The 22791-nt window shown below is 44.2% G+C and overlaps 1 protein-coding gene across 5 annotated transcripts in view; it reads left to right on the plus strand.

Moving 5' to 3' along the window:
• Nucleotides 1-22791, plus strand: part of SCUBE3 (signal peptide, CUB domain and EGF like domain containing 3) — a 110938-nt gene that overhangs the window by 7999 nt on the left and 80148 nt on the right. For all 5 annotated transcript variants that reach the window (XM_082226839.1, XM_082226835.1, XM_082226837.1 and 2 more), the window contains exons 2-3: nucleotides 16959-17081; nucleotides 19823-19948. In XM_082226839.1, coding sequence (XP_082082965.1) covers nucleotides 16959-17081; nucleotides 19823-19948 — 249 coding nt within the window. The remainder of the gene's footprint in view (nucleotides 1-16958; nucleotides 17082-19822; nucleotides 19949-22791) is intronic.

The following is a 22791-nucleotide window of genomic DNA, read 5'->3' on the forward strand; positions in this document are numbered from 1 at the left end:
TTCACATTTTATACTCACTTAAATCATAGCCCAGTCATGGCTACAGGAATACGTGGGGCTGGCATCTGCTATCCTGATGCTAAACACATTTACTTTGGAATAAGCACAATATAAAGTAAAAATAATAAAATGAGTACTTGTAACTATGTACATGCCTGGCCGGTTGCCCCTTAAGTTTTTTATAGTAGGAAATGACATCCCTAAGGTCCAGCCTAGCTGTAGCACGGCTTCAGCCCTCAGTGTATTTGGTCAGTTGTCTGAAATCTTTCGATGTGTCAAGCATGGTTTGGAGGATAGAGTTGCTTCGTTTGGCACTCACCACTGAATATTGCTAATAGAAAGAAGGGTACGGTTAAATGACTTAGACTACCTAGATCAGGGGTAGGCAACCTAAGGCCCGTGGGGCGGCCCAATCACCTTCTCTCTCTCTCTCTTTTTCAATTTTTTTTATTGATTTTCCCAAATTTTAAACAAACAAACAAACTTACATATTAACTGTACTTAATCCAATCTTAGTGACATTGTTAAATGACTTCCTCGAATCCCCCTGGCTAGTTTCATTGTATATCATTGTAACAGTTTTCCAAAACTAATTTTCTCATAAAATTAACTTAGTCACTTATCATCTTTCTTCCTTTTCATTTTAACTTTAAACATACTAATCTTTAACATTGCATATTTAAATCCTAAGCCTATCTGGTATTTGCAAGTTTTTCCAATTAAGTTATTTCAGCATATTTAACTAAATAGTCTTTGAATTTCATCCCATCGTCCTGGTACTCCTCCTCCTTCTGGTCACGGACTCTTCCAGTCAGGTCGGCGAGCTCTGAAAAGTCCATCATCTTCATCTGCCATTGGCCCAATCGCCTTCTCAATCCGGCCTGCGGACAGTCTGGAAATCAGCATGTTTTTACATGAGTAGAATGTGTCCTTTTATTTAAAATGCATCTCTGGGTTGTTTGTGGGGCCTGCCTCGTATTTTTATATGAGTAGAATGTGTGCTTTTATTTAGAATGCACCTCTGGGTTATTTGTGGGGCATAGGAATTTGTTCATTTCCCCCCTCCAAAATATAGTCTGCCCCACTACATGGTCTGAGGGAGGGTGGACAGGCCCATGGCTGAAAAAGGTTGCTGACCCCTGACCTAGATATATGTTTTGGCTGTTGTGATTCCCTATTCCCATTTGGTAAGGGGGGCAAAAGGACTATCCCCAGCCAGTACGGCCAGTGGTTGGAAAAAGCTGGAATGTAGTAGAATGTTGGGGACTAGCTGTTGTATATACAGATGATTCTGCTGAAAATCTGCCACAGAATGCCAAGTTCTTTGTGGATGCCCCACAAATGCCTCCTCCAGCTCTTTCAAGCCATCTTAGGAGGGAGACGAGAGTTTCAGCATTTCTGACACCCCTTTTCATCTTCTTCCAGACAAAGCAATGTGTTGTCTTCTGACCAGACTCCTTAAGTGCAATACAAATTGCCTTAGCTCCTTCGTCTTCTCCCTTGCTGTTCTCTGAGCCAAACAAAGTGTACCACAGTGTCTGAGGTGGTTATTAGTGCGCTGGTAAAAAACAAGAAATAAAAAAGGGGGGGCTGCTGAAGTTATAAAGCTTTAATTTGGCCTTAACTCAAGTGGAAACTCTGCAAGACTGCCAACAGCTACACATACACATTTCACTAAATATTTTTTTTAATCCTGTTAATGTACATTATATTAAATTAAATAATAAAAGTTGCTTTTAAAACCTATGAAGTTCTTTGAGACTGAAGAAAATAATGATTTTTTTTGTTTAATTTTCTATTTTTATTAGCTGCCCAGTTCCCATCTCCCCCCCCCCCAATTTTACAATAATTGACTAGAACTTTAAACATAAAACACAGGAATTCAATACCTGGAGGGGAAAGTAGTGTGTCCATATGCAAATTCTAGGTATTTCATACTTATTTAAGAGAGTTGACAAGCATGTGAAGTGGGATAATTATTTTATGTCTGTCTATGTAAAGAAAATAATATATAAATCCTACCTTGGTGGAGGACAGTCACCTGCACTGGGGTTCCTCCGGTTTCATCATAGGTGAAGCAACTTGACCACTCCTCCAGAAACATCCCTCTTAAACTGCTAACAAGAAGGACCAAATAATTTTATTCTACAGAAATGTATGTTTAATAGGGCCTTGTATATAGCATTCTAATAATCTGTCTTTTTGTGTGTGTGTGTGGGGGTAATGTTATGTGTGTTTGAAATGTTGTAAGTCGGCAGCATTTGGATTAGAGAAGCCAAGGGGCCGAGACTTAATGGGAGAATATCAATGGCTTCTGGTCATGGTGGGTATATGTAGAGTTGTTGTGCCCCAAAAACCAATTGGTGAGGAACAGAGGCAGTAAGCAATTATTATTCTCTGTGTGTGCTCCCAGGGGAACCAAGTTTGCCTGCCTGGGAGACACCACGATGGACTAGATAGGTTTTTGGTCTGACTCCTCTTCTGTTCTTAGTGGGCATTCACATGTGTGAATGCACATTCCCCCCTTTCTTTCTACTTCAGTAATCTGGTTTGAGAGCAAGGGTGGGGGACCTCCAGCTCCAGGACCAAATGTGGCCCCCTAGGCCTCTCTCTCTGGCCCTTAGGGGACTCTCCCTGGGCTGCATCTGTTGCTGACTCTGTTCTGTGTTCTCCTTGAGTGCTTTTGCCCAGCTCCATCCACTTTTGCCTCTGCCCCTATCCACCAACGACATGCATCCCCAGAAAGTTACCTGTGAGGGATTGAAGAAGGTTGTGTTATCTGAGATACAGTGCTGTCAGCACTAGAAAGCAGAGGGCCAATTGACGCAACTTGGGGCAGATCCAAACCATACATTCAAAGCACATCCAACACACTTATAAAATACATGACTTCCCCCCAAAGAATCCTGGGAAGTGTAGTCCGCCCCCCCAGGAGCTACAGTTTCCAGTACTGTAACAAACTACAGTCCCCAGGATTCTTTGGGGGAAGTAATGCACTTCGAAAGTGCTTTAAATGTGTGGTGTGGATCTGCCTCAAGTTGGTATGCTGTGAATATGGATTGAGTGGATCCGATCCATGGAGTATTCAGCACTTGCAGAAGCGGTTGTGCGATTGCTTCAACATACAGTGGTACCACGGGTTAAGTACTTAATTCGTTCTGGAGGTCTGTTCTTAACCTGAAACTGTTCTTAACCTGAAGTACCACTTTAGCTAATGGGGCCTCCCGGTGCTGTTGTGCCGCTGGAGCATGATTTCTGTTCTCATCCTGAAGCAAAGCTCTTAACCTGAGGTACTATTTCTGGGTTAGTGGAGTCTGTAACCTGAAGTATATGTAACCCAAGGTACCACTGTATTGCTGAAGCTGCTGCTCTCAACCCATATTCATTTTGTGACTGCTTAGCTGGCGAAATACTTAACTGCTTTAGCTTGTGCCAAATTGTTGTTGGATCCATTCAATTAATGCACATTTTTAGCACTACAAGTTTGAGCCCTTAGTAGCAGTATAGCTACTGCAGCCCAATAATTTTAGCCACACAACAACCTCCTAAGAAATCGTTGCCTCGCAGAAGGGAGCAGGATCTTCAGGGCAAGGGCTGTGGGTGTAGAGCGCTGGTTGAATAGCAAGTTCAGAATTCTTCCCAAAGGTAAGAACGGCAGTGTGATCACGTGCGACAGAAAAGAAAAGTGCAGTGGGAGCCACCAAATACAAATAAAAAAACTGTGTTTGTTGAAACTTCCTTGTATGAGCTTCCAGTGTGCTTTACAAGGGCATCCACAGAGCTCATATCACATATGAGAAGGCCTGTTTCAATTGGCAGTACACAGGGGAAGAACTAGGCTTTATTTCACCCAGATCAAAGACCGAGTTTGGCACTCCCATATGCACATTTGCGCACGCACACACTGGCTAAAAACCTCAATGGCGCCCCTCTGGAGGCTTCACCCGGGGCAAAGAACCCAGCTTAAACCCTCCCCCTGCCCTGTAGCTATGACATTGCAGTACGTACATAGGTAAAAATCAGATTATGAACAGTTGCAAATTGAGCAATATATGCAGCCATCGGTATAGTGGCCACTTAAACCATAGTCACAAAGATAGGACTCTCATAGATAAGCTAGTCATGTGTGGTGGCGCCACATATAATTGCAGTGATTTCAATGATGTGCCAAGTCAAATTAATCTCTCTCCAGACTTGCTGTGGCCCAATTGAAATTACCGCTGCTGTTTGAGGAATCTCTTAGCGTAAAAAGCTTAAATTGTGATTGCAGCTCGTGTACATGGCTACAGTGTGGGGACATGGAGGGAAGGAACCTTTGACGTCTATTTTTTTAAAAAAAATCACGGAATTTCTCCAGTTACAGAGATGGTCCATCTCACCAGGGTGCTGTTGCACACTCCCCGGCTAACAACAACCCTGTTGATGTGTTAAATGTCCTAAATAAAGTGCCCCATCCACCCCTTTTTAAGAGAACTTCACAGCCATACAAGTATATAGTCCAGGACTGCTGTGCTGTAATTTTATTTGCTTGGTGTTACACTTGTTTTCCTAGTTTTTAGACTCCTAGTTTTATTCATATTGGGATGGCTGTATGTTTAAAGTACACAGAGTTCCAGAGAGTCTCTGTCCTAAGTTTGGTTTTCCAAAGGCAGCCAAGGTAGGAAGGATCAAGCGAGAGAAAGAACATTTCTTCCACTTAGGTAACTCATTCCACAAATGAACACTCCATTGATTTTTTGGGGTGTGTATGTGTGTCAAATGTAGTTCTAGGTTTTTATCATCATCAAAAACCTTGCATTTTAAGGACTCAGTGACCCAAGGTACAAATGCCACTGAGAAAGTATTTTTATTGCAGTGCTTCTATTACTCAGTACACTAAGACAAAACCTAGAGCCACCCTACCTTTGACACAGTGGAGATAACTGTTGAAGTTTGGTGTTCAGTCAAGATAAGCACAAACCTTGTAGCATCCTGATGAAATAATAATAAGACATACCACAAGGACTGCCTCTGCCTATATGAACTGACCCAGACCTTGTGATCATCACCTGAGGCCCTTCTTTGTGTGTCTCCTCTGCAATTTGGCTCCCCACTTGTGGAATACTCTCCCCAGGGAGGCTTGCCTGGTGCCTTGGTTTCATATACAGTGGTACCTCAGGTTACATACGCTTCAGGTTACAGACTCCGCTAACCCAGAAATAGTGCTTCAGGTTAAGAACTTTGCTTCAGGATTAGAACAGAAATCATGCTCTGGCGGCGCGGCAACAGCAGGAGGCCCCATTAGCTAAAGTGGTGCTTCAGATTAAGAACACTTTCAGGTTAAGAACGGACCTCCGGAACGAATTAAGTACTTAACCCGAGGTACCACTGTACTTGGGCACCAAGCAAAAGCATTCCTCTTCTCCCAGGCCTTTGGGTAATTAAATCTATGAACTCTAAAACTTTTCTGGGGGGTTGGGAGTGTTAGTGTTTTGGTTTGTGATGTATTTTTGTGGTTTTTGTGTTTGTGTTTTTGTGTAAAGCATCCCGTGATGCAACTGTAGTATGCCAGAGAGAGGAAAGGCCCCTTTGCAAGGTGGCCAGAGGGCTTTCTGCCCCATCGCAATGTTGATGTCGGAGGAGTGGTTCTCCTTCTCTCAGCCCGGTGCTGTGAAGGGGAGGAGAACCAGTTTCTCTGCTCTTCAGACACCAGCCTCTGAAGAACAGGGAGAGCAGTTTTCCTCTGAAGAGCAGCTAAGCTATTTGGAGGTCTGAGGGTCTGGTGGTTTGCCATGAATTGCAATATCCTACTAGCTTTGCAGTTGCAAGCCTTGGAAGTTGCCAGCAAATCAGAAGTGCCTGTGAAATCCAATTGTTAACACATAAACTTAGCTTTTGGGGGGAATAGATGCTCTTTCATGACTTTTATAATGTTTCCCTTACCATTTCCCTTAGCCAATGTCCCTAGAAGTCCCTTGAATATAGAAACATAGTCATATTGGAAGCAGCCTGATACTGGTTCATCTACACCTCAGTATTTTTAAAGCTGACTGGTGTTACGGTTTCACACATGGGACATCTCCAGCCCTATGTTGGGGATTAAACCCAGGACCTTCTGCTGCAAGACAGATGCTCTAGCCCTAAACTAGTCAGAATGGCAGACAGTAGTTATGCTTACTGCCCTCAATGGCCCTTCAAAAGAGAAGGAAAAGGTTACCCAAAGTTAAATATTCCTTTGCAAACTCGTGCAATGCCAAATTATTAAGGCCAGCCGATTCCAGGACTTCTGTCTATGCTGAATTGCCCTTTGAATGTGAAGCAATTTAAATGCATCTTGGCAAGCCCCTGCGGTGAGATCAGGCTTGCTGCTGCCCAGGGCTCTGGTACCTGCACCTAGAATTACTCAGCACCAGCGGCAATTTGCTGGGGGACAAGTTGCAATTGTTTATGCCAAGGCCTTTGCCAAAGTCTGCAGAAGCCCTAAATCTGACTTGGGCCAGAAAGTGGAGCCTGTGGCTACATGTGGGCAGCAGCAACCGCTTTGAAGCGGAAGGAAAGGGTTAGGGGGTGCTGCATATCCTGCTGTGAGCATTTAGTATTTAACTTATGAACCCTCAACCACAGCCTCACTCGTGGGTAACTGGCCTAATATCTCCAAGGGTCTGGAGCCGCTCCCATTTTGTGGCACGCTCTCTATGAACCCCTAGTCTCATTTAGGAAAATGTGGTCACAGAGTTTTCTGTATGGTCTTGTTTGGAAGGCTGGGTTTTATTCCCAGGAGTTAGAAAATATGACTCAAAGTAGAATTTACTTTCTTGAGGGCTGTTGCTATTTCCCCCCCCCTCATCCGTTTTATTTGCACACATTTTAAATGTGAAAAATGATGTCATTGCAGGTGTGTCGGGTATATCTCTGTGTGCATTGGTTGCATGTATATGTAGATTTGAATAGAAACAAGCGTCTTACACCAGAAATGTTTCAGAGGAAGAGAGAAGTCTTATTATTTTACTATGAGTTACCAGTATCCCAGATCCGTAAATCTGGAAAGCATAATTGGGTCTCCGGCAAAGCAGATACAAGCAGACATTGCCAAATGATGTTTAATGTAACATGTAGTTTTGGACCACAGGCTTAGATCCCAAGTAGTGTTAAGTCTCTCATTCTATTAGTGCAGTGATTTACCCGTGCAGAACTGAGCTCCCCACCTCTCCCCTTCCCGCACTTCTGAATCTGTTCTGTGGTTTTCCCCAACCCTCCAGAGCAGATTTGGGGAGGGTATGGGCGGAGGTGGTAAAGGGTGGCAAGTCCCATTGCGCAGGGGTAAATCCTTGCACTAATGGAATAAGGGCTAGGACTGCTTTGTCAGCGGTCATGGCTATCTGTTCTCTTATGAATGAGGAATTTGTGCTTTGCAATACATTAGGCCTAACAACGGAAAACTAATAAATGTACAATTTCCTTCAGCACCTTCTGGTGCTATCCTCTTTGTCTTTTTCTGACTGGGGGCTGAGTTTTCCTCAACTACCATCTTGCTCACTCTGAAAACTTGGTTGGTAGTGGGGTGAATTAATAATACAGGCCCCACCCTTTGATGCAAAAACATTTCTAATGTGGCTTACAAAACTTGTGATCATATGCACATGGCTGTGCTCATACACACGCGGCTCTCTTAATTCTGTAGTGAGCACACTGCACATTCTGGGTCCTATGTACATCTCTGTGCTAAACACAGCACTACACTGTGCCAGTCATGCAAAGAGATCTGCTGTGTGGTGGTGTTTCAAAGTTTGCAGTTTAAGAAAGGACCCCACTCTCCCGAGCACACGCAATTATTCAAATACATACAATTAGTTCTACTTCAAATAAAAGTGTATTTCCATATGTCCCTGTGAGTTTCTGGTGGTCTGTATCCATGTTCTTTTGTAGTTTCATAGGAAGTAAAGCTAAACCAAGTTTTATAAAGCTTTGTATTGTTTCTTTGGACTTGAACTTTCTTAGCTAGCTTTTCCATTAATATCAAGTCCGATATGTGTATAAACCACATTTCAGACAAATCAGTGTTTAGAGTTCTCCATTGTCGATCAATTGCAAGGTGTGTTGCCATCATGAGGTAAGTTATGAGGTACTTCTGGGTGAGGTCCTGGGCATCTGCTGATTAAATGGAAAGAAGAACAGTCTTTGGGTCTGTTTGAGCTTTGGTAAGTCCTGTTGTTCTGTTTCCCAAAAAACATAACCCAAAAGGCTATATACTCAGGGTCAGGATCATCAGTCTACTGCTGTGATCGGTAATCTGCATGTCCCGTGGATGCCCACAAGAGGGCATTTGCTTGGGACAAACCCAGGTTTAAAGAAACAGGCCTGTCACATCTAATTTTATGTCGCTGGGATTTAAGTGCAGTTTTTTCAGTTCTACCATAATCTTCCTACAACTTGCAACATTTTAGTTGGCCTTCATAAAATCATTATCCTAATGTGGTTTTTGGAATCCCCCTCCCCCCAAGTATGTTACCCAGGTGCCCAGTCATGTTGGTGCCCCAATCTTTCCCCTTCCCTACTTGACTCCTTTAGCTTCATTCTACAAGTGACCTTGCGAAGCATGAGGCTTTGACAAGCACAACAGAGGGAGCAAACAGTGGCATAAGCCATCCATCCATCCTCATTAATAGGAGACAGACTTGCTCTCACAGTCTGGGAGGAGTAAGAGCTCTGGATGCATGCACATGCCTCTGTTCACTCATTGTGAACACACACTGCAATTGGACCACCAGATAGCCCTGTTGAGAAAGAAGCAGAGCACCTCCATCTGTAATCAACAGCTATTTGCATTATTTAAGGATAGGATTCTCGGTCTCCATTTTGCTCTGAGAAAACTGTTGGCACCCCACAGCCAATAGAACTACACAGCCCATGATGCTACCTCAGCTAACATCATACCACTCTACCTGGTTGTTAAAAACAACACCATCCATCCTCCTCTTGGCTAGTTGACATTAACACTAGCAAAATTAACCTTTCAGTTGCACATTAACCCTCTCTGCTATTGTACTTCCAACACCTCAGTGTAAGGATGAACAAGCTCATTAAAGTCTGGCTTATCTCAGGTCTCAGAGATAGCATTCAGGGGGAAGATTATGTGTGCCTTCTCAGGGCTCTTAGGATTTCAGGTCAAGTCTAGAACACATCAGTTTTGAGTGTTGATAATTGCACGTTTTAGCCAGTATAGTTTTACAACCTAAGTACTGATCCAGGAAATGCAATAAAGGAAACTAAAATAAATCCCTACTTCAGCATCACTTGTGAAAACAGCCTTCCTTGATTTAAAGAAGCTGAGATTTTCATTCGGTGATTAGTTTTGGCTTTCGTATATGTGGTGAAATAAGGAAACTTGGCAATGCCAAGCGTCACCCCATGCCAGTTTAGCAATCTAGTCATGTTATCAGGCCAAATTACAATAGCACAATGCTCCTTTACCACAAGACAAGGAAGTGAGGCTCTCAACAAAAAGTTGGATTCAGCTTTCCTCTCCCTGTTGTAAATCTTTTCATGTCTCCTGTGGTTTGGGTCAGATTGTAATTCTTGATTGATGACCCAGGGATGTGGTGGTTACCCTGGGCTGTGGTTAATGTAAAATAACAAATATGAATACATTGTGTAAATGTTTATATAGCACATATGTATGTACTGCCTTGCTGATGCAAATTTAAGCTTCCTAGTAAAACATACTGGAAATATGAGAATAATAGTGGGGGGAGTGCATTATTACATGTAGGGGTTTCTCCTGCTTGATATGTGACCTTTTTCACAGCACACAGCAGTTTATGGAAGCTATTTTTGCAGCTCTTCCTGGTGCAAAAAGTCAAACCTAGAACCGTGCTCTTGGTTCCTTGTGTTGGACAATAGGCTTGCCTTTTAACATCTAGTGAAGTTTGTTCTTGCAGTGACTATTCCTGCCTGCAGGGGTGAGGGACCAATTCTAATGGTCCACCCCCAGACACTGATGCACTCTGATGGGTTTCTTCTGATGGCTCTGGATGGACTTCCCAATGTATAGAGATTCTGGTGGTGGAGAGGGTTGTGATAGAACAACTGCAGGTGTTTCCAGGTGACACTGATTACCTAGATCCATTCCAGTCTGGGTTCTGGATTGTTTTTAGGAATGAATCCACCTCTGTTGCTTTGGTGGAGGACCTTTATTCAGGGAGAGGGTCAGAGAGAGTGAAACCTAGTCTCTCAGTAGCTTTCAATATCATGGACCTTGGTTTCCTCCTAGACCAGTATTAAGGATGGGTATCAGAAACACTGTATTGGAGTGGGTCCATTTCCCACCTGCATGGTTGAGTCCAGGAAGTAGCCTTGGGGGAGTGTACTTTGGTTCCCTGGCACTTGTGCTACGTTCCACAGAGCAGTATTTTGTCCCCAATGCTCTTTAACATCTACATGGAGCTGTTGCCATTAGGATTTTTGGACCATGATGTTGTTAGTATGCTGAAAACATGTGGCTCCATAACGTCTGAATCTGGAAGCCTGTATTAGCTGTATAAGTGGTGCTAGATTGATGCCTGAATGCAGTGGTGGACTGGATGAGGGTCAATAAACTGAATTCGAATTTTGGGAGGACAGATGTTTTGTGGGTAGAATAACAGAAGTGTAGATTTGGAAGGGACCATGAGGGTCATCTACTCCAACACCCAGCAATGTAGTAATCTCACCTAAAGCATCCAAGGCAGATGACCATCCAACCTCTGCTTGAAAATCTCCAATGAAGGAAGGTAGGTGGCCCCCAAGTCTGGATGATAGGCCAATTGCCTGTTTTGCTTTGTTCTGTTCTGGTATGCCAGCTGTAGCTATATTTGGAGCAGGATAGCCAGACTGCTTTAGTCCACGTGTTAGTAACCTTGAGACTGGATTACTGCAATGCATTGGGTGTGGGGGCTGTCCAGTTAGTGTGGATTGCAGTGGCTGGACTGCTGCTGAGAGCATGTGACATCTCTGCTAAAAAAAACCTGCATTGGCTGCTCATATGCTACTGGGCTAGGTTCACAGTTTCTCTATTAATATACAAAGCTCTGAGCAACTTGGGTTCAAGGTACCTTAAGGACCACCTGAGCCTAGGGGCAGCACAACCCGTTTTGCTGCCTGAGGAAAAATGAGAATGTGCTGCTGCACTATACAGGCAAGGGAATCTGTCGTGAAGGTGTGGCAGTGCCCACAAAGCGGTGGTGGCTTCCAGCGAGATCTTGCAATATTCTAATGAGATCTCACAAGACCTTGCCAGAAATTGGCACTGCTGCTGGCACTGCTTCTCCCCTGATGAGTTAGGCAGGGTGCCTGTGGGGGGGACACTTCTTCAACTTCTGTCATCCAAAGCGGCTGCTTCGCCCCACCTTATGCTGGCCCTGCCTCAGCCCTTATATCCCAGCTTGAGCAGTGAGATCTTCTCAAGGGGCACCTTTAAGTGTCCCCCATGATTCAGAAACTCATTTGGCTTCAATGAGAAGTCCGGCCTTTAGTATCTCTGGCCCCAAGCTGTGGAGTACTCTTCCAGAAGAGTATTGGCAGGCATCTTTTCAACTGATTTTCCAGACATCTCTTGAAGACCATTTTATGCCAACGTTAATATTATTATTAGTTTATATATAGATATACCCTGCCTTTTTCCCTGACGGGACTCAAGGCAAAATTACAGATTAAAACAAGTACCTCTAAAAACATAGAAAAATCAATTATCAAAATGCGATTAAGCATTGAGAATTGAAACTATATACTTCTATAAAATCTGTTTAAAAACATATCAATGATTACAACAAAAATAGCGCAGCACCAGCCCCTTAATTAAAAGCAGTCAATTCCCAAAAGCCTGTTGGAACAAGAAACTCTTCATCTGCCAGAGGAAGGACAACAAGGAGGAAGCCACTCCAGCTTCTCTCGGCAGGGATTTCCAAAGTCCGGGAGCAGCCACCAAGAAGGCCCTCTCCTGTGTTCCCATCAAGTGTGCCTGGTGGGACTGAAACACACTCCCCCCCCCAAAAAAAATCTCAAAACCTGGGCGCTTTTGCATGAGAGAATACGGTCTTTCAGATAGCTTGGACTTAATCCATGTAGGGCAGGGGTCCTCAAACTATGGTCCGTGGGCCAGATTTGGCCCGCCAGGGTCTTGAACCCATCCCGCACGGCAATTGCAGAGCCCGCCGCTGTCTAAGGTGAAAGGAAGTGTGGCGTCCCGTGCGTGAGCGCGACCTTAAGCCTTATTGCAAGTGATATCAGCAGTTGCGAAGCTTGAAGCAGCGGAGGTGAGAGAGCACAGGACTGTTAATTGTGCAAAGTCGGCCCTGGGGGTCTCCGATAACCCTTCTCCAATCGTGGGAGCCAAAGCAAGCAGCCTGTGCGGTGGCGATGCCGTGCCCCAGCCTGGGGCTGCACTCGCTCGCATTCAGCTGCCCGTGGGAAGCCACTACTGCCGTGGTCAACTCCGGGAGCAAGGAGCACCATCCCGCCCTGCGGGTGAGGGGGTGGGAGTTTGTGGCGGCGGCAGCAGATTCCCTTCCAGCGCCAGCGAGGAAGTGAGCGCTCTGACTGCTGATATGGAAGTGAGGCTGAGCATCACAGGCAGCAGCTTATCCACTTTGGGTGTGGGTGGGTGGATGTATGAGAGAGAGAGAGAGAAAGAGAGAGAGAGAGAGAGAGAGAGAGAGAGAATCTTTCCATCTTTAATTTAGCTATCTGTGGCCAGCTGCCCCCCTCCACCTAAATCAAGGAAATCAATAAAAATATTGATCCTGCCCCCCCAACATGAAGCCTCCCCTCCCTTCCATAAATCCTGGCTATGCCCATGTAGCTATCCCTCCCTTGAAAATACCATTTCTTCCTGTTCAGTCCATCCCTACAGCAATGATGTTCGTGATATAAAATATATGAGCAGTGTGCATAGGGATTGGTTTGTATTTTTTTCCAAACTGTAGTCTGGCCCCCCCAACAGTGTCCGAGGGACAGTGAACTGGCCCCCTGTTTTAAAAGTTTGAGGACCCTTCATGTAGGGCTTTATAGGTGAAAATCAGCACTTGTGCCCAGAAACAGATGGGTGGCCAGTGGAGCTGTTCTAGCAAGGAAGTCATATGTTCCCTATAACCAGCTCCAGTCAACAATCCAGTTGTTTAAACTTTTTCAAGATGAGCTAGTCATTTTTATTATAATTTTTTTATTTTGTATTGTATTTTATGTTTATTGTGCCTGCATATTTTGTTGTATACTGCCTCAGTATTTTATATGAAGGGGAGGTCTTTAAGTAAGCTCATCAATCAATCAATCAATCAATCAGTTAGTCAAAATCCTGCCAAACAATTGAAATTCAACCTGTGAAGATTTCCTAGGAACATCTTCTCTGTGGCTCACCTGTTGATTTTCTGTTTGCTATGCAGCTTTTTAAATTTTAGGAACTCTGCCAGAGATAGTAACCCTACAGAAGTGAACAAAAGAGGCCATTATAATATTTGGGGCTGCTTTTCTTTATACAACAAGCAATGAAACCCAACCCCTACACAATTGCTTCCTGAATAAATAGACCATGGGTTGGAACACATCCCCAAACACAAGATCAGCTGTTTAGGTAAATCTGGGCAATTGTTGCATTGGTTTTAGAATGTAAGTTGTACTGCTCTTTGAGGATTATGATGAGAAAACTTGCACGTTCTTCCCTACCAGTGTATTTCAGGCTGATCTCTTTTCCACCCACCAATTTTGAGATTGATCTCTCACTTCTGCTTTTCCTCAGATTAGTTTCATCTTCTCTGAGGTTTTCCAGTGGCTACTAAACCAATATTTTCAGGAGTCAAAGATGGGAGGTAGAACAAAAACTATCCGAATCAGTTTTCCTGCAACTCAATGAAATAAGCTTTATAAAACCTGAGTTTATAGATCAAAACAGAGCACCTTGTGAAATTTCTGCTGCATACATTTTGCTAAATTTGAGCAGTTTGGTAGCTAAGAATGAGCTCATATACAAAGCCAATTTCTGAAAGCCAGATGCAACATAGCTGTTGGATAAACTGGACTTGGGAGAGGATGAGGAAGAGTTTAAGTTTGTCTTTGCATTTCCTAAGACCTGGTGCCAGCTGGAGACTGGCAGACTCCTTTTAGTTGTCTTCTATTGGGTAAAATGATTTTATTTTTGGTTAAAATACACACTGTGTAGTTTGGAATCTCACGATGCACACACATAGGTAAAGCCAGAAATAATAACTTTGGCTGGGAATACAGCCAAAGTTATTATGTCTGGCTTATGATGGCAACAGATCAGGGGGAAATGAGGAGGACAAGGGTAAATTCTTCCTCATTCCCTCTTAGCACAGGGGGACGGACGGATGGGCCTTTCACCCTCCAGATGTTGTTGGAATCCAACTTCTGTGAGCTCCCAGCCAGCATAGCCAATGGTGAAGGGTGAGAGAATTTGCAGCCCAACAACTTTTGGAGCTTCACAGGTTCCTCTCCCCTGTCCTACAGATTCAGGTGTCTGTTTTTGTTGTTGTTGAGTAACTATTTAGGATCTGGCTTTTTTCACACACTCTCATACTTTTTGAGAAACGTAAAACTGTGGTGTCCTCTCCAGATGTCCTGTTCCCTGCAGCACCAAATACGAATTGCAAGTGTAACAGTAATCACAGGTGAAACACCGCGAACAGAATTCAGTCAGAGCTGAGATGAAATATACAGTGGTACCTCGGGTTATATACGCTTCAGGTTACAGACTCCACTAACCCAGAAACAGTACCTCGGGTTAAGAACTTTGCTTCAGGATGAGAACAGAAATCGTGCTCTGGTGGCGCGGCGGCCGCGGGAGGCCCCATTAGCTAAAGTGGTGCTTCAGGTTAAGAACAGTTTCAGGTTAAGTACGGACCTCCGGAACGAATTAAGTACTTAACCCGAGGTACCACTGTAATGGAATATTACATGACCTAAGAAGATGCATGTTTTGAAATAGTCTTCCTTTCTTTATTTCACATATTTATGAAGAGTTCTGAACTTGTTATTCCTCTGCAGCATCCTATTGGACAAGTCCAGACCTGTTTAACTTCAGCACCAGATCATGTACCTTTTGACTATTCTCTGGGCCTTAAGAGCTAAAGCGTTGAGCACTCCACCAACAATGCCTGGATTACAACCAGTAGAGGAAAAGCTGTAAAGGCTGTCATTGACAGAGCTTTATTCAAGATTCAGGCATGACCCAAATCTGACCATTTACCAACTGAACCACATCCTGAGCAAAGCCAGAGCTTATAGTTGTTATTAATCATGTTATTTCCTGAAGGACCTGAGAACAAGAGTTAGTCACTGTACTGTTGAGGCTTGGAAGGAGCCAGGTGAGCAATCTTAGTAACAATGCTTGGTAGAAGGAAGCCAAAAATTATTCACTTAGAAGAGGCCACAGTCATCTGCACTCACCACTAACTATGTCTCCTGCTGGCTTTGTAGATTCACAGAATTGTAGTGCTGAAAGAGGCACAAAGGCCGTCCAGTTCAGCTCCATGCAAGGAAGTGGAATCCTCTATACCAGATCACTCTGTGATGGAAGAATATAATGTAAATTATAGGGTTCTACAAGCAGAGCAGAAAGAGTCATAGTGAACCTTGCCAATAGTATATGTGGCATAAGGAATACGTTTAACAAGACAAAAGCTGCATTCCTCTTGCTGAGAACCTTGCCATTGATTCCCTTATTTGAATACTATTAATTGCATATCATATTTATATTTATTACATGCAAACTGCCTGATCCTATAAAAAGTTAGGTGTGTCTAAACCTATTAAACTCAGTTTAATTATTATTGCTAATGTCAGGCTGAATTTTTCCTCCTTTGCTATATAATAAACACAACAATTCAAAACAATTTCCTGGTTTCTTATTAAGCTGAGATGTGCACAAGCTTTGTGCCCACTCAATTGGTATTTGTACTTCCCTCTTCACATCTTGGTGTATTGTGACTAACCCAGGAAGTTTCTGTCCACCATAGATTCCCTTTACATAGGGATGGGAATCTATAGTTACTATGATCGGAACAAGGCAGCATCTTAAACCAGCTGCAAACTATGGTTTGTAATCCCAGCATGTGCAAATCCTGGTAACCATAATTTCCAGTTCAAGTGTAACAGGACACTATGATTAATACGTTCAGGAAGTGTTGAATCATGATGTAGGCGCAGGCATGGCCAAACTTGGCCCTCCAGATGTTTTGGGACTATAACTCCCATCATCCCTAGCTAACAGGATCAGTGGTCAGGGATGATGGGAGTTGTAGTCCCAAAAAACATCCGGAGGGCCAAGTTTGGCCATGCCTGCTGTAGGGGAAATGAAGAGGAGGAGTATGTGGCACAAGGCTTGTGCTTATCTCAGCTAATTAAGATGTGATAGGTGCATCTGGATTGCAGCACTCTCTTGTATCAAATGTTGCGCTCTAATATAGCATATAATTGATCTCCCTGTTTCGTGTAATGGCTGGATATTAATAGCTTATGTTTGATATACTGTCAGATTGACTAATGCCATTATCTCTGTAATGTATGAATTGTGAAGCTCATCAGTGTTTAGCAAAGGCTAATTTTGCATCAGCCAAGGAAACCAGAAGAGAGACTGGGGGTAGGGGGCATTATTCATTTATGTGTGAGATTTTGTACCCAAACTTCACCACTAAGTCCCAGGGCAGAATTACAACAAAGGTTTGCTGCAATGGGTTTTCGCTACTGAGGAAGGTTTTGCCATAATCCTGGAAACTGACCTATTGCTCCAAAATGGGATCATCCTGGAAACTGGCTCCAAAATGTGATCATCCTTGAGCACAATCTTGATGCCTGGGGAGATTCAGCTGATAGGCCTGCTCTTCTGAATTCAGTTTGCAGGCTTCCTGACATAAAGGTTGTCTGGTGTGTTTAATGAAACTCAATAACTCAGGCTTTTATGATGTCATTTCCCCCCTCACTTTCATTTGCAGATATTGACGAATGTGTTGATGGGACTGACAACTGCCACATTGACGCCATCTGCCAGAACACTCCCAAATCTTACAAATGCATCTGCAAATCTGGCTACACCGGAGATGGGAAGCACTGCAAAGGTAGGGAGAATAGGTCAGCCCATTGAAGCAAAGATGGGGAGGAAATGCTTGCACGCTCTTTTATGCTGTTTTATGCGGAGGGGCAAAAACCCATTATATTTCAAAGAGTTTTTTATTAGTTGTGTCTTAGCTGCAGTGAAGTTCCTTTGGTGTCTCTGAAAAATGTGAAGATCACTCTGCTACACTCACAGCCAATGTGGTCAGAATAATGGCTCTTCCAGATGGTTTTAATTTTATTTATTAAGCTAAATAAATGGATTATTCATTTTGTGCGGGGGTGAAACAGCATGGGGCTACCAGACTGCCTCTGGTTAGGCACTGATGAGGGAGAGGCTTGCTTAGCTTTAATAAGTATTCTCAGATAATTTCAGGGCCCTAGAGAATTTGGTGAGTTCTGTTTCAGCTTTCATTATCCTCCTTACCACCACCACCACCACCACTGTCAGATGCAGTGGTCTCCACTGGTCAGCGTGGCTGAAAGAAACTTGCCCATGGTTGTGGTGGACTGTGTTCATAACAAGGGTGCTGATAAGTGGGGTTCCCTTCTACAACACAGGGACCCCACTTATGGGACATGCCCTGAAGGGTTTGTGGATCATAGAATGATAGAGCTGGAAGGGACCATAAGGGTCATCTAGTCCTGAGATCTCATGCTCCACCAACTGAGCCATCTCCGTTTATGTTCATGTTTGATCGCTTCCATTGAGATACAGTGGCTTGGGGAATGGCTGTAGCTCCATGGTAGAGTATCTGCTTTTCCCACAGGAAGCCCCCAATTCAATCCCTAGCACCTTCAGGTAGGGCTGGGAAAGTCTTCCTTGTCTGACAGAAACCTGGAGAGCTGCTGTGAGTCGGTGTAGACAGTACTGAGTTGGTTGGATCAGTTGTCTGATTCAGTATAAGGCAGCTTCCTGTATCCCTGTAACCAATGCTATTTTTTCTAGAAAACACACAGCATGAACGCCTCCCTTGTTCTCTTATAATGGCAATGGCGCCCACCTTGACAGGTGCCGGAACTGAGTTCCAGCTGACAAAAAGCCCTGCCTGTAATCTACCTCCCCATTGATGTGGAGGCCGCACCCGAACAACCATAAACCCTGACCGCTGCAAATTGGCAGATACTGGGAGCTCTCACACCAGCCAAGAAGTTCTTAAGCTGCAGCTGTGACTAGAAACAGGGTGGCCATCCCACCGTGCGGCTCTAATTCAACTGCATCTGTCAGTAGGAGGAGTGAGAGGCGAGGAGAAGGAATGGAGTGAAAGTAAGGAGGGACAGAGGACAGGGAAGAGAATGGAGGGGGTGACCAGGAGCTGAGGGGATGGTGAGGAGGGGAAAAGAAGCAGAAGATAGTAGAACAGTCAAGCCAGAGGAGAATGTGGGGAAACTGAGACGCTGCACAATAAAGGACCTCAGGCAAGAAGGTTGTTGGGCTGATGCTCCCTCTTACTCTGAGACACCCCAAATAGCGGATGAATAGTCCCCAGATGTTTCTGTGGAACACCCCTTTCCAAATTCCATACTCATTTTAGAAACATTCTTAAAAAAACAAACACCAACCTATTTTTTGCTTCCTCCTTATCCATGCAGTTCTTGCTTGCAGTTTGGGCTTTTGTTGGGTGTCCAATAGGCTTTTCCAATAGGGTGGGTAGGTGAGTTGTGGCTATCTGAGTCTCTGTGTGTGTTATACATGTGGTATGTGGGCCTATGTGAGTGTGATCCTCAATGCAGCCCTTGGACCTTAAAAGGTTAGCCATACCTATGTTAAAATCCCTGCATTTGTGGCTGCCTCTGCCCTTCACAGATATCCACCGAAAACGGTCAGGCAATAATCTAATCTGTAGGACCCGAAGTGGTTCCCAGACTGGACTGAATAGCCCTCATAGGCTTTCCTTACAGCAAAAAGGCTGCTACTAAGGCTCATACTTACATGTTGACCCAAGGGCTGAAACTTGGGTTAAATATAATTATGGGATTTCCCCCCCCCCCCCAGCAAACAGATTTGGTTTTCAGGAATGGTCTTTCTAAATCGTGATGAACATGGCTTCTGTCCCCAAAGTGCTGTCACAGTGTCATCTCATGTGACATTTTTTTCTGGCCCTTTCTTGCTGAAATCCTGAATCAAAGGAATGGCTAAATTACTCTGTGCGTCTGAGTTACTGGATTTCCCCCCCTATGTGGTTCCACCAATTATTTTCAATTAAGCAACTTAGCCACCTCAGTGTTGGAGTTTTATCTCCAGTGAATGATCAAAGTATCAAGCCCATCTTGAAACAGAACTGAGAGAGCTAAACTCTGAGATCACATAATAAACAAGGACTTGTTTTGAGTGCATCCCTTTATCAAGTTTCCAATAGTACTGCATGCATAAATTCCTGATTGGATAATCAAAAACTAAAGGCTATGTTTCTGGGATTATGTTGGACAATGGTAGAGATGCATCCATCTTGCATTTAATATAGAAAACACAATTATGGTGGCTTTAACAAATGACCTGGTGCCAAAGTTTTGAGCATGAGTGGCAATTTCTGACAGGATATATAGTGGGTCATTTTGATGTGTGAGCAATTTTGTTGTAAGCTACTTTGAGTTTATTGACGGCGAATACAATTGTTTGAACGATACTATTGATGGTCTAGTAAACTTATAAACTCTAGCTAAAGCCCTTCAATGATTTTCATGCATGCGCTCAGTGAAAAGTTGGTAATTCTTGGACCGCTGATGTTCTCCATTCTTTGTACAGATGTTGATGAATGTGAACGTGACGACAATGCAGGCTGTGTCCATGAATGTGTCAACATCCCAGGGAATTATCGATGTACCTGCTACGATGGCTTCCGCCTGGCGCATGATGGCCATAACTGCCTTGGTAAGAAATTCATGCATTGTCAAACTGTTTATATTCAAAACATATAAAAACAACAGTGTAAGATTTGCCATATAGATTTCCTATTTCAGAAGCAGCCTGAAACAAGAGCTCTCAGAGGTATGAATATTTGCATTCTGGATCCAAAAGTTGAATTCTTTCTCTGAATTGCTGAGAGCAACTTTTCTGACTCAATTACATTGGCAGGCAGGTGTCCTCCAGAAACCCCCCCCCCTTTTTGTCAATCTCATTGCTGTTATGTATTTGGTCATAGAGCTCTGCATTGTTCAAAGCAGACAGAGGCAATGAGCTCTGAAATGTGCGCTCTATCTGCTGAAGCATGCTTTCTTAGAATCCACTGTTTCTTCTCTGTTCCTTTGCACTGTCTTACGTATATTCAGTGGAAAGATGAAAAGCATCTTGGCCCAGAACTACAGTTGAAATGCAGCAGTTTTCTATTTCTGCTGACTCTGCCATCACGTGGCATTGCATAAACACCCCAGCTGTGAAGTTTTGCTGCAGGGTAGATTGATTCTCTATCTCATAGAGAAATACAAACTTTTCTGAAGTGGCTTCTTCTGTCAGGGTGAAGATTAAAGTAAAGATCTTTAACACTTTCTTGGGAGACAGAGATAAGGCAGCTGGATTTATTTGCGTGTTGAGTCCCACAATGCCACCCACCAAATAATTCACACATCACTCCATTAATTTTGTTTAAGGTTTTTGGCATATATTTTGGCCACAACTTTATTTGAATACAAAATGTGAGTGGTTGCTTAGGCACTGGTTATGACTATCTGCCCTTGCCCTCAAGGACAGTGCTGGCCCTTCCGTACACCAACGGAAGCCAGCGTGGGAAACAAGTATTGGGTGAGAAAGGAAGCTGGGAATCAGTCCCTCCCTTCTCACCCTCATGTTCCGATGGGGCTTGCACGGCCGCAGGTCCAACTCCGGGGACAAGGACAAATTGTATGGCAAGCCCCTGGATTCCTTTAACGGAATTCCCTTTCGCATCATTTGGAGGGGTAGGCACTTACCCCTCCAAGCACCAATTTAACCAATGCCTAACCGCCAACCTTACAAGTTGTGACGATTTGCTACGTAGTAGGCAAAAACCAAATGGCACCAGCCAATCAGCCAAATGGCAAAATTCCTACTAGGCCCCCGCACTAAGGCGGACGACCCCATGACAGGCAATAGCAAGGTCAAGCGAACAAAACAAAAAACCACCCTATAAAAGGGCGGGAGGGCGGGTGATCCGATGCAAACAGCCAAGAGAACGTTCTAGCCTCTGGCCCCTATATTTAAAACCTCTGACCCCTCCTCCAAAATTGGTAACAATCAAATTCCCCAGTAACCCGATTAACCCTTAAGGGCTCGGGTCCTTTGCCAAATCTGCCTAGTCACTTCCTGGTGGCCTGTTTCCCCAACCGCAACACGTGCTCTCTGTTTAATGGAGAACACACTTTTCCAAACAACCTATGAAGAAAAATCATGTTGGTGAATAAAGCTGCTTTTGTCTATCATTTTGTTCCAGTGGGAAAAATCAAGGGGTGGGGGAGAGATGGTAAAAGTTAATGTATGTTGAGTGAGTGCCTGTTATAAAAGCTTCTTCCTTTCCTTGCTTAAAGGTAAAGGGACCCCTGACCATTAGGTCCAGTCGTGACTGACTCTGGGGTTGTGGCGCTCATCTCGCTTTATTGGCCAAGGGAGCCGGCGTACAGCTTCCAGGTCATGTGGCCAGCATGACTAAGCCGCTTCTGGCGAACCAGAGCAGCGCACGGAAACGCCGTTTACCTTCCCGCCAGAGGGGTACCTATTTATCTACTTGCACTTTAACGTGCTTTCGAACTGCTAGGTTGGTAGGAGCAGGGACCGAGCAACGGGAGCTCACCCCGTTGTGGGGATTCGAACCACTGACCTTCTGATCAGCAAGTCCTAGGCTCTGTGGTTTAACCCACAGTGCCACCCGCATCCCTTTCCTTGCTTAAGTTATGTTAATAGCTTATCTTTAAGGATAGTGATCCCGGTTATAATTCCCCATGTAGGAAAAGATGCTCTGCTGGGGCCTGGGACTGCCTGCCACCTCTGCTGCTGCCATCTTCTACCCCAGGCGTGAGAAAGAGAAAGTGCAGTGACTAGTACCCTTGAGCATTCAGATTGAACCTTTGTGGGGTAAACGCTGGGAGCATCTTGGTCCCTAATTCAGACACTCCTTCAGCTCTTGTTCTAGCAAGTGAGCAGGGCTACAGGTTTTCCTGAATACCGTCAGAGGCAGCATTCCTAGAAAAGTTGCCTGTCTGCAGCAAGTCTTGGCGAGCCCCTGGATTCTGCCAGCTGGCAAATGGATTGCCTGCCTGCCTGCCAGGGTGACTCACCGAAGCACTAGCACAGCGATGAACAAAATCATTAGACTTGCAGGCACAAATGATGAGAAGAATTTAATTATGGGCTACAAAGTGCTTTCTTTTCCCTTTTGATTTCTGTGTTTTCAGGTGGTGTGCACCACTTTGGTTTTTACACTTCTGGAACACGTTGTAAAACAACAAAGAGGAGCGTATGAAGCATCAGGTATGGAGAACCTTTGGCCCTCCAGAACTACTACTCCCATCAGCCCAGTGGTCAGGGCTGATAAGTGCTGTAGTTCAGCAACATCTGGAGGACCAAAGGTTTCCCACACCTGTCCTAGATAGAAAGCATATGCACTGCCACTGAGTCATAGTGGAAGTGGAATGATTCAATTCCCCCCTCCCCAGATTGTAATGATCAAAAGGGTTTCCATTCTTGATATGCAACGTGTTGCTCACCATATGTTGTTGTACTACAGCTCCCATCAACCTTAGCCA

The sequence above is a fragment of the Podarcis vaucheri genome, assembly GCF_965113315.1.
Source record: "Podarcis vaucheri genome assembly, chromosome: 6".
Classification (NCBI taxonomy): domain Eukaryota; kingdom Metazoa; phylum Chordata; class Lepidosauria; order Squamata; family Lacertidae; genus Podarcis; species Podarcis vaucheri.